At 38.0% G+C, this 13,061-nt stretch overlaps 1 protein-coding gene, 1 long non-coding RNA gene and 1 other non-coding gene across 5 annotated transcripts in view; 2 read left to right on the top strand and 1 right to left on the bottom strand.

Moving 5' to 3' along the window:
* PTPRA (protein tyrosine phosphatase receptor type A) overlaps positions 1 to 13,061 on the bottom strand; it is a 142,962-nt gene that overhangs the window by 95,865 nt on the left and 34,036 nt on the right. For 2 of the 3 annotated variants that reach the window (XM_028523771.2, XM_036009629.1), the window contains exon 2: positions 3,227 to 3,308. The exons of the other annotated variant lie outside the window; for it this stretch is intronic. In XM_028523771.2, the coding sequence (XP_028379572.1) occupies positions 3,227 to 3,253 (27 nt within the window). In that variant the 5' untranslated portion in view covers positions 3,254 to 3,308. The remainder of the gene's footprint in view (positions 1 to 3,226; positions 3,309 to 13,061) is intronic. 3 annotated transcript variants of the gene reach the window in all.
* LOC118496799 lies at positions 4,832 to 9,670 on the top strand. Its single transcript, XR_004899352.1, has 2 exons — positions 4,832 to 8,429; positions 9,597 to 9,670. It is a non-coding gene; the product is annotated as an uncharacterized LOC118496799 (long non-coding RNA).
* On the top strand, positions 8,694 to 8,800 carry LOC114507101. The gene has a single exon (XR_003685379.1). It is a non-coding gene; the product is annotated as a U6 spliceosomal RNA (small nuclear RNA).

Consider the following 13,061-nt stretch of genomic DNA (forward strand, 5'->3'; position numbering starts at 1 on the left):
GGGGGGGGCTAGCAGTAGGGGTGGGAGGAGGAGAGAGGGGGAAAAAGTATAGAGAATAAGTAGCATAGAATGTAGGTTGAAAATAGATAGGGGGAGGGCAAGAATAGTACGGGAAAAGTAGAAGCTAAAGAACTCATAAGTATGACACATGGACATGGACTAAAGGGGGGGAACGTGGGTGGGAGAGGGGGTACAGGGTGGAGGGGAGTGAAGGGGGAAATGGGACAACTGTAATAGCATAATCAATAAAATATATTAAAAAAAAAAGAATTCTTTTCTAGAAAAATGCTCTAAGCAGTAATGGTTTAGAGAACATACAGAATTAAGGTTGTGCTGGATGAAGGTAACAGAACTCGAAGCAACAGGACTGAGTACTGGCAAGAGAATTAGCTGAATTGCTGAACCAAAGTCTTGATAGAAATAAAAGGCAGATATTAAAAATCATTGAAGGAAATAAAGTACTTAAGTGACTAAAAACTCAGAAGACGTTAGGGAATATTTTATAGTGGGAACTACAGAATAGGTAGGTAAACTGGAAGGCCCTAAGAGATTAATTTCACCAGAATCATTTGGAAACTATTTTAACTGATAGGTCTAGTCCTTGGAAAAAAATCAATATAGATGGTTAACTCTATACAACTATAGTTTCCTTGAAATATATGTATCTCAATGCCCGTGAAATGAAAAAGCCTTTACTACCCCAAGATTACGCCACAAGCAGTTTGTTTAATATTTATTCAAAACTCCATGTTTACTTTCCTCCTCTACTCCTGCAGGCATAGCAAACTATTTCAGTGTTATCCTCTTTTAAAAAGTTAATCATGAGTATGTGGTTATTTGAAGAACCTGTTAACCTCCCATCCAATTGATTAGACAGTACTTATCTACAGTCAAATTTTATATACAAGTAACTTTAATATACACATAAACACAAACTCTGGCCTAATTGCTTGGCAAAAATTAGACTGCAAGTTATTTTATCTATTAGGTACTGATGGATACTAACTCTGATGGCTATGACACTAATCAACACTGAAATCTCTTATCTAGAAGGAGGGCTGTTCATATATTCAGTGTCTGCAAAGAGTTCCCGCTGAGCTAAACATAGTGCAGTGTGTACTCTACGAAAGAGTCCATGAAACATGCTTTGCAGGGGGAGGGTAGTTTAATTCTTTCACAATGCCTGTGGAGAGTCTGGCAGCGATGAAAGCCTAGAAAACTCATGAAAGGGCCTTTTATAATCAGGGTGAATGTGGAGCACAAAAGCAAAGTCAGATGACCTACTTAAAGCTTTGCTTTTACTGATGAGAATTAATTCTCATTCCAGATTAGTCGCTTTCTAGAAAAAGAAAACCTTACATAATGGCTGGAAAATTAAGATAAAAGGAGTATAACTCTACTAAATTCTAATTTTTCCCTTCCAAATATCAGCTCAAGACCTAGGATCTATGACCACAGACAGAATACTCGTATGTTTCTTAAGGCTCTGAAAGGTATGCTCTTGTTTACTGCATTGTAACAATGCGTTCTTTGACTGTTGGGCTATGAAGAAATTTAAATTCTATAATCCACTGATCAGGTCAGAAATCTGGGCCGGTAATATTGTAAGAGGAAATAGTTTCTTAATCTCTTTCTGGACCTTAGACAAAGAAATGGATGATAAACCTGTCTTGAAAGGTAAGGACACACTCAGCAATCAGAAGGAATGCAAGAATATGAATGAATATCAAGACCATTATGGTAAATTCAAGAAGCCAGACACAACAGCATATGCCATATGACTGCATTTATTTTTATTTATTTTAAAACGTTTCAATATAATTTAACTATTTATTGAAATTACCACTTATGTCTAATGAATATGCAGCAAAAACAACATATGGCTCTAGCTGGGTAGCTCACTTGGTTAGAGTATCATCCCAATAGGCCAAGGAAGCGGGTTCAAGGGTCCAATCCCTGGTCAAGGCACATACAAGAATCAACCAAGGAAAACAACAAATCAATATTTCTCTCTCTCCCCACCCCCTTCTTCTCTCTCTCAAACAAATAAAATAAAAAAATTTTTAAAGTGTTTTAACTCCAGAAAAATAAATCTTCAGGCCCAGATACCTTCACTGGTAAATCCCATTAATCATTTAAAAAGGAAATAACACCAATTCTACACAATCTCTTCCAAAAATATAGAAGAGGAGGAACTACTTCCCAACTCTCATTTTTACACCAGCACTATCCTGAAAACAAAACCAGACGATAAACCAAAAGAAAATTACCTAATTTCCTTCATGAACATAGAAATAAAAATCCTCGATACGATATTACCAAACCAAGTGCAGCAACATATAAAAAGAATAATACGCTATGATAAAATAGGGTTTATTCTAGGAATGCAAGGCTGGTTTAATTTTTTTTTTTAATCAATGTGAATTATAGATTGAAAAATGCACATAAGCCTATCAACTGATGTACATTTGACACAACCCAACACTCACTCATGAGAAAAACTCATGGCACCTTAAAAATAAAACACACAAAAACCCTAAAGTCTGATTACTTTCCCCCTAAAATAATAATCAAGGCCAGGATGTCCAATCTCACCACTCTTATTCAACATAGTACTATAAGTCTTACCCAGTGTAATAAGGAAGGAAAATAAAATTAAAATATCCAATAGATTAGAAAGTAAGAACTAAAACTGTCCATACTTATAGAGGACATGATAATCTACATAGAAAATCCCAAGTAATCTATAAAAAACAACAACAAAAAAACCCCTCCTGGAACTAGTATGTTTAGCAATGTCACAGGACATAAGGATAACACAGAAAAAATCATTAATGTTTCTATATACAAGTAAAGACTAACTGAAAAAACAAACTTAAAAACATATTTACAATGACTCCCCCAAAAAGAAAATACAACGGTGTAAATCTAACAAAACATGTTAGGATCTATATGCTAAAAACTACAAAACACTGATGAAACAGTAATCAAGTTAGACCTAAATAAATGAAAAGACATATAGTGTTCATGTTTTGGATTCATTACCAGGATAAGAGCCACCATCTTAAAGGATAATAACTATAATGTTTTTAATCACAAAAAATAAGCTGCTCTTACAGTTTGGAAATAAAATGAAATGGGAGAGAATCTGATTTTAGCTTTATTTTGTGAGGACACTTACTTGGGGAACAAAGCCTCCACACAACTCTGGTTTTATTTCTCTTACCTTAGTTATTTGAACTGCATCATCCATCCCCACTCACTGGAATTCCATAAATACTTCTTTTTTTTAGTTTTGCCACCTGCAACTAAAGGAAAAAACCTTTAGAAAGGTGAAACAACCCTATTTAAACCCGTGGATTTGTTTCCAGGGAGAGGAATACACTTTAAGGAGATGTTTCATAGAGCTGTGTTTAACATTCCAGAACCCACAGAACAAATCTCCATTTAAATTAAATAGTTTTTAGATCACTAAGGAGCTCATGAGAACTGGATGTATTGAGAAATTAGGTCTTTCCAGTACAGGCAAGATGGAGTACTCCCTTCTCCCAAAACTTGGACTACCGTATTTTGCTGTGTATAATGTGCATTTTGCCCAAAATTTTGAAGGAAAAATAAGGATGTGCATTACATATGTGTAGTACCTGAAATACCTTCTTTCTATTCTTGCGTTTTGTAATTATTTGTTACATAAAATCTCTTGTACAATAATATGTTAAAAAACAAATGCTAAAATTCTTTTATAATACAAAAAACAAGTACCTAAATATACATAAATAAACAATTGAATTAAAAAAGTAAAACAAAATATTTTTCTTCTGAAAGTTTTGGCCAAAAACGTGGGTGTGCATTATACCCAGCAAAATAAGGTATTCCACTGCAAAATTTTTTTGGACCATTAAGTCCCTGAAGCTAGTTTTAATTGTCTAACAAATCACAGGACAACCCTTGCATAACAAAGAATTATCCTCAAATGCCAAGGTTGAAATCCCAAAGACCCACCTTCAGGTCCAAGCTCTGTAAGTCATTAGCTAAGTGACATAGGCCAAATGTATTAACCTCTTTAAGCCTCAGTTCTTTCTCTTGGAAAAAGAATATAGCCTGAATTAAAAGTTCTCTTCCATTCTAATTCTTACGGTACCAAAATAATAAAATTATATTGAAATAATACCTACCCTTTAAGTATACACAATGGGCCAGACATAATGTTTTATGTGTTCTATCTCACTTAAGCCTCAAAATAGCCCTATAAGGAAGATGTTGTCATTTTTTTCATTATTTGAATGAATAACCTGATACAAGGAGACTTGTTTAGGGTCACAAAGTAGTCAACAGCAGAGCCAGGACCTGAACCTGGCCAATCTGATTCTAGAGCCATCATTCTTATCATCATCTTCCCCATCTTTCTGAACCTGTGTACAGAGGATTAAGAACCACATCCCTAAATTCACAGCCCACTAAACACCATAAGAGACTTTGGGTTAGAAATGGGAGAAAAGACACATTTTTCAAGTACAAATGAGCCAAGAATAGGAAAACAAGGTCCAACGCCATTAAAGATCTAATGCCACAGGCTGCTCATACTCTGCACTGACACTCTGGAAGACAATCCCTTTCAACAGAAAGGGTCTTCTGAATGTTCACACACTTGAATTTATTTTACTTCTGGGAATCTAGTGAAGAAAAATAATCCTAAAAACAATAAAAAACTTCATACAAAGACATTTATTGACTGCCCAATGACTGGGCCATGTAGTGGTCCAAGGCCCTAGCGGTTCCGTCCAGTGAGGTACTCCCGCACTGGGCAATCTGGGCTGGCAGAGACTGCCAGGTGTGTGTGCTGCAGGCTGGTGGCTTCCCATACCCAACCCTACCCTTCTTTTTTCTCACAGTCGTTACTCCCCAATGTCAACAAAAAAAGATGGGAGAAAACAAAGCAGGGAAATCTCTAGGACTGGATAAAAAGTAAAACGGAGAGATATATACTTCTTTCACATTGGTGGGGTACAGGATAGTTAACATTTAACATTTACAGTAAATAAGAGATCGTATGTAGGCGACAATGAGAAGTTTCATGGTCTTGTGCCAGGTTGTGCCTCTGAGGAGTCTGGGAAAGTACTCTGATATTTCAAAGGTAAGTTATACTGAATGCATAAGAAAAATGAACAGGACTCACTTAAGGCAAAAGACTGACCTTTGTTGAAGAAGCTACAGGCCTGGGACATGACTACGTATTATGACCCTCCCAGTTAGGAATCTATGATTAGACCATCCTGTATGGTTACTTTCATTCACTGAGCTTGTAAGGCCTGCCACATGGCCCCTCCTGAGCTTGCCAGGTCTGTAGTCCCTTTACACTCACACCAATAAGCCCCTTGCTCTGCCACTCCATCTCGGTCTGCTTTCAGAGAACCCAACTGGCACATATATTAAGGGTATTCACACTGATGAAGAAACAAAAACCACAGGGGGATAAAAAAGACTTCCAGTAAGTAAACCAAAATGTTAACAATGCTGGGGCCTCTGTACTATCCAAGTATTCCTGAACTATCATCTATTACTTATATATAATAAAAAATATTCAAAGAAGACTTTGTGCTAAATTTTTCCCCTGAAGAAATATTCTTATGGCAGGCAAAATTGTTATATTTTGTATACAATGTGCCGAAATTCACCAAGGAGTAATTCATAACCAAACTGCTGGAGTTCTTAAAAAAAAAGAAAGCATATGCCCAAGTACTAAGAATTAAAAGACCAGGCAGTGGATTTTATAGACATTTCATAAGCTTAGCTTCCTTGTCTGTTTAATCAAAAGTTACACTAATTTAAACTCAAGACTTTTAGGGGAGACTATGGAGGTAGTTCAGTTCACCCTCCTGTTCTCACACATGAGACCAATGCCCCAGCAAGGATGACAGTAAAAGAACAATCATTGGCCTTATTTCTCAATACTTGGGTCCATTTCTCTTTCCAGCTATACTAGCAATGCATCTACATGTAGATACCACATTAAATACACAATTTCAATAAAGCAAAGGCTGGTGGCAAGACACAAGTCCAGGTATATCTTATTCTGAAATCTATGCTCTCATCCCCTGGTTGAACAGGGCCTATAAACAACACACATCAATAGCCACATGAGGAAAAGGGCTTCCCCCAAGAAGGAAATGCATGGAAAGTTTCAAAGACCTGATTTAAATTTATCATAATTGTCACACAATTATAAAACTAAGAAGTATGGTACAATGTACACAGCCAGTGAGACTTTCTAATCATGCTTGACTGAAAGAGTAAAATAAACTGGAAAGGCCAATTCCTTGATATAGCAGAAACTCCTATGCCAAAGATAGGAAACAAAACCTTGTGGCAAATTAGAGAGACACTGCCGTGGTTCCATTTCCTACTGTTAAGTCATTGCCAGGAAGTCCCATGTTTACTATAGCAACAACTGGACTTGCTACTACTCACCCAGTTTCTGCCTTTTTGCTTCCTCAGGAAGCAGACTCGAAAATCAGGCTCCTGATCCCTTTTTTTTAAAAGGAGCTGCCATTTAAAAATAGAAATTAATAAATGCATATATTAAAAATGTTACACTTTGACCAACACCCAAGATTTCTACAAATTAAACTCAGTTTTTAAAGCACACAGTCATATTATCCTTTTTATCTTGCAATACAGCATTCTATAGAATCTACTAAAACTCTCCAGCTACTAAAGTCTGGGAATGCTGGATAAATGGTAACATCCTTTAAAAAGCTTAGCTAAGTTCTCAAGGAAGTAGAAAAAGCTGCTAGAGTTGGAAATAAAAAGTAAACCAAAGGCCAGAGCTAGAAGTAGGTACTGACCTTTGTATTATCCCCAGAAGCATCTGTAATAAGACATTTCAGCAACCAACAGGAGTGGAGGAAAGGAGAGAGAATGCAGGAGAAAAGCAGAAAAGGCTCCTGAGCAAGGTGGGGAGTTGGATTTAAGATCTTTTGCGAAGTTGTAGCCCTCAGAAGCCTATGCTCTCAATGAAAATAAACACGGAAAAAATCCACCTGCATGAACAAGACCAGAAAGCTTGTCTGACTGTTTAATCTATGGTAGGGGAGAAAAGGGCTCCCCATGAGAATTTGAAAACACAGACAAATGCTTCATAGGAATTTGAGGTCTAAATTTACTTACTCTATCTTATGATTTAGTAGCCTCCCCAACATGAGAAATTAACAAAACTGGCCCATGCCAGTGATACCCCTAGACATCTCCAACAGATGAAAAATGAAGCCACTGGGGAAAGACAAACCCTCAACATAAAATGCACAGGATACAGAAAACAGAACAGCCTCATAAAAACTATAAAATCAAAACCATAAGGCAGGCATAAAACACTCAGTAATTAATAAACTGGAAAATGTATCAGAAAAAATTATTCAAAATGCTGCACAGAGAAATAAACATTCCCTGATTCAGAAAAATAACTGCAGAACTAAAAGATATAAAGTTGACTGTAAAATTTACAGAGGAATATAAAGGACTTAAAATATCCAAAACAATTTTGATAAAGAAAAAGAAAGTTGGAAGACCATCTGACGAAGAACAAGACAGAATGCTATGGGTATAAGAACAGACATATAAGCCAAGAGAATAAACTGGGAAGTACAGAAATAGAACCACACATAGAGAGTCAACTGATTTTCTACAGAAATGCCAAGGCAACTTAATGGGAACATAATAGGCAATTGAATAGTGTTAAAACAACTGGATACCTATGTGGAAAAAAATGAACTTGGAACTTTAGCCTAATGCATATACAAACATTAACTTGAAAAGATTTTAGATCAAATGTAAAAGCTAAAAGCATAAGAACACATAAAAGAGAAAACTTTACCATCTTGACATATTGTATTAATTTTATATTAGTCCATAACAAATTATCAGAGTTGGAGGTCAGAGTCCAGACACAGGATGGCTAACTTTTCTGCTCAGGGTCTCAAGAGGATATACTCAAGGTATCTGGCTCCTAGAGCTTTGTTCTTATCTATCTAGCACTCAGGATCCTCTTCTAAGTTCATGTGGTTGTGGCAGAATTCACTTCCTTGCAGTTGTAGGACTTAAAGGTCCCTGTTTCTTTGCTACTTCCCACCCACCAGCCATGCTCGGTTGCTGAAGCCATCTACAATACTTACCATATGGGCTTCATCATCTTCAAAGTAAACAATAACAACAAAAAACCTCCCTCTTGTTGAATCTTCATGTTTCAAATCCTTTTACTTCTTCTGGACTGAGATTTTAAGAGTTCATGTGATTAGGTCAGGCCTATCTGCAAAATCTCCCTTTTGCCATGTAACATACTAGGCAATCACTAGAGTAACATCTTCATCATAGCAACAGAATACCCACACTCCCAGAAAAAAAGTTATACAAGAGTGTGGATTAGGTCATCAAGAGTTGCCTTAGCAAAGGACTTGAACAGGCACTTCTCCAAGGAGGACGTAGAGAGGATCCAGAAACACATGAAAAGATGCTCAATATTGCTAGCTATCAGCGAGATGCAAATTAAAACCACAATGAGATACCACTTTACACCAGTCAGAATGGCCATCATAAACAAAGCAACAAACAACAGGTGTTGGAGAGGTGGTGAAAAGGAGACTCTAGTGCACTGTTGGTGGGATTGCAGACTGGTACAACCACTATGGAAAACAGAATGGGTGCTCACTTCGGCAGCACATATACTAAAATTGGAATGATACAGAAAAGATTAGCATGGCCCCTGCACAAGGATGACACACAAATTCGTGAAGTGTTCCATATTTTTCAGGGGACAATGGGAAGGGTTCATGGGAACAAATTTAAAGGACACATGGACAAAAACTAGGGGGAGGGTGGTAGTGGGAGGGAAGTGGGGAGGGTTGGAAGGGTGGGCTGGATTGGGAGTAAAAGGGAGAAAACTACTTGAACAATGATTAAAATAAAATAAAAAAAAAAAACAGAATGGAATTTTCTCAGAAAACTAAAAATGGATCTGTCTTTTGGCCCAGCAATTCCACTGCTAGGATTATACCCTAAGAACCCTGAAACACCAATCCAAAAGAACCTATGCACCCCAATGTTCATAGCAGCACAATTTACAATAGCTAAGTGTTGGAAGCAACCTAGATGCTCATCAGTAAATGAATGGATCAAAAAACTATGGTACATATACACAATGGAATTTTATGCAGCAGAAAGAAAGAAGGAGCTCCTACCCTTTACAACAGCATGGATGCAACTGGAAAGCATTAAGCTAAGCGAAATAAGCCACACAGTGAAAGACAAATACCATATGATCCCCCCCTTAACAGGAACCTAAACAACAAAACAAAGAAATAAGCAAAATATAACCAAAGACACTGAAATAAAGAACAGACTGACAGAATTCAGAGGGGAGAGGAGAGGGAATTTCAGGGGAATTTCAGGGGAAAAGGGGAAGAGTTTACAAGAACAAGTATAAAGGACACATGGATAAAAACTAGGGGTGGGTAGAAATGGGAGGGAGGAGGGGAGGGCTGGGTGGGTGGGTTAGGATGGGAGTAAAAGAAAATTGTATTGCAACAACAATTTTTTAAAAAAAGGTTGCCTTAGGATTCTGTCTACCTACAGGCAGACAGACTTCTTAGATTGAACACAAAAAGCATGAACTAATTTTTTAAAGTGATCATTTAGACTCCATCAAAATTATAACTTTTTGCTCTTTGAGAGACCATTAAAAAAACAAAAAATGATCTTCAGAATTCCGGTCAAGATGGCAGCATAAGTAAACATGGCCCATCTCCTCATGAAACCACATTAAAATTACAATTAAAATGTAGAACAGCCATCACTCGGAACCTTCAGAAATCCAGTTGAATGGAAGGCTGATAACTACAGAATTAAAGAAACCACATCCATCCAGAGTGGTAGGAAGGGAAGAGCCATGGAACAGGCTGGTCCCACATCCATGTGTGGTGGATAATAATTTGAGAGGGATACCTCAGGAGCGAGGAGTCCTAGTCCAACACCAGGCTTCCCTGCCCAGGGCTCCAGTGCCAGGAGGATAAGTTATCATAATTTCTGGCTGCAAAACCAATGAGAATCGAGTCGGTGGAAGAAACTTCTGGAATCCCAAGCAGTTTCTCTACAAGAACCCACATACAGAATACAGAGACTCACTTCCTCTGAGCTCCAGCAATGGGATGGCAGCCTGAAGAAGCACCAGAGGTATACAGGGAAAAACTGAATTGTCTGGCAGAGGCCACTGTCCCTTTCATAACCCTCCCTCCACAGAGTCATAGAGCCAGCAGGCTGGTGCCATGCCTGAGACTCCATCAACCTAGCTAACACCATTTGCCCAGCCCTTGAGATTCCCTAAGACTCCACCCTGCCCAACTTATGGGCCCACCCAAGCTGCTTTTCCATATGAATGGTTGGTCAGGGCTCATGCTTCATACCTTCCTAAATCGTATCAAACAATCAACAGCCAGCCTCAGTGAATCCCCAGCTCCTGTACCTCTTGCAAAGTGGCCCCAGGCACTGCACTAGCAGCAACCAGCCTAGATTCACAGCTTGGCTTCACTTGGGAATTTGCAACCCCAACACAAGTAGCAGCCATCTCAGATTACTTTATAGCTCAGGCAGGATGGCCCTGGGCAGAACACAGGTGGAGCTGACCTTGGCCCAGGGAACCCCAGAGCCTGCACACACAGTGGATAGCTACAGAACACATTGGAGCACCACCACCCTGCCTCCACACAGCTGTGCCTCCACAGAGGTAGAGGTTTGTGGTCAATGATCACAACCAGTTCTTGCAGCTGACCGTCCTGGGTAAATCCTTCCAACAGACCTGCCAACAGCAACCAAGGCTCAATTACAAGAGAAAGGCTGTATTCAGCACACATGAAGGGTGCACCTCAAGTACCCAGCTTGTGTGAGAGCGGAGGCTGTGCCACTGGACCCTACAGGACACCTATTACATTAGGCCATGCTACCAAGACAGGGAGTCATAGCAGCTCTACCTAATACATAGAAACAAACACAAGGAGGCTGCCAAAATGAAGAGACAAAGAAACATGGCCCAAATGAAAGAACAGATCAAATGTCCAGAAAAAGAGCTAAACAAAATGGAGATAAGCAATCTTATCAGATCTACAGTTCAAAGCACTGGTTGTAAGGATGCTCAAAGAACTTAGTAAAGACCTCAACAGCATAAAAAAAAGATCAAGTAGGAAATGAAGGATACACTAATTAAAATAAAGAACAATTTACAGGGAAACAACAGTAAAGTGGATGAAGCCAAGAATCAAATCAATGATTTGGAACACAAGGAAGCAAAAAACAACCAATCAGACAATAAGAAGAAAAAAGGAATCCCAAAAATGAGGATGGTATAAGCAGCCTCTGGGACAATTTCTTGCATTCCAACATTTGCATGAATGGGTGCCAGAGGAGAAGAGAAAGAGCCAGAAATTGGAAATCTATTTGAAAAAATAACGAAAAAAAAAGTCCCTAATTTGATGAAGGAAATAGACATGCAATTCCAAAAGGCACAGAGTGTCACAAAATAAATTTTGCAGGCTAGAAGGGAATGAAAAGAAGTATTCAAAGTGATGAAAAGCAAGGACCTACTGCCTAAATTACTCTACCCAGCAAAGCTATCATTTAGAATGGAAGGGCAGATAAAAAGATTCCCAGACAAGAAAAAGTAAAGGAGTTCATCATCACCAAACCACTGTTATAAGAAATGTTAAAGGAACTTATTTAAGAAGAAGAAGATCAAAACTATGAACAATAAAATGGTAATAAATACATATCTATCAACAATTGAATCTAAAAAACAAACTAAGCAAACAAGAATGAAGACAAAATCATGGATAAGAAGAGAATTCTGATGGTTGCCAGACTAGAAAGGAGGGTGGGAGAATGGGTGAAGAGGAGAGGGGATTAAGAAGTACAAATAGGTAGTTATAGAATAGCCAGGGGGATGTAAAGTACAGTATAGGAAATGGAACAGCCAAAGAACCTATGCATGACCCACCGACAGGAACAATGGTGGGGCGATTGCCTGAAGGAGTAGGTGAAGCTGGGTGGGGGTCAGAGGGGGAAAACTTGGGACAACAGTAATAGCATAATCAATAAAATACAAATTAAAACAAAAACAAAAACCAAGCCACTGGTTTGGGAGGAAAAGATCTGTAATACGCATACATGATTGATGAACTGTAACCAGAATATATAAAGTATTACAACTCAAGCATTACTATTAACAAATAATAATCCAGAACAATGGGCCAAAGATTTAAGATGACACTTCAGAAAAGCAAATGAGCATATAAACAGATGCTCAAAATTACTATTAATTAAGAAAATACAAATAAAAACCACAGTGAGACACTACCACAGACCCATTACATAATGACTAAAAAGTAAAAAGCTGACAATACCAAATACTGGAAAGGATATGGAGGAAACTGAAACTCTTGAACATTGCTGATGAGAATGCTAAGTGTAAAATTATGGAAAACAGTTTGGCAGGTTCTTATAAAGTTAAAATTCAGCAATACCACTCCTAGGATGTACCCAAAAGAAATAAAAACATATATCCACACAAAGACTAGTACACATGTGTTCCTAGAAGCTTTATACATGAGGGAATCAAACTAGAAACAACCCAAATGCTTATTAACATATGGAAAATAAACTACTTAGACCTTCAACCCCAGATCAAAAATATTTAGGGAAAAAATGTTAAGTCATTGCTGACATGTACTATAGTTAGACCTACAATAGTTGTGTCTTTACCATACATGTAGACTTTATTTTGTCATTATTCTCTAAACAACACAGTGCTATTTCCTGAATAATAAATGCCATCTGCATAGCATTTACATTGTATCAGGTATTATAAGTAATCCAGAGATGATTTAAAGTATACGGCAGGATGTTTGCAGGTTATAGGCAAATTCTATGCCATTTTATATAAGGGACTTGAGCACCCAAGGACTTTGGTATGGGACGGGGCAGTCCAGAACCAATCCCCCATGAATACTGAGGGATGGCTGTAC

This window comes from Phyllostomus discolor, chromosome 9 (assembly GCF_004126475.2).
Source record: "Phyllostomus discolor isolate MPI-MPIP mPhyDis1 chromosome 9, mPhyDis1.pri.v3, whole genome shotgun sequence".
Lineage (NCBI taxonomy): Eukaryota > Metazoa > Chordata > Mammalia > Chiroptera > Phyllostomidae > Phyllostomus > Phyllostomus discolor.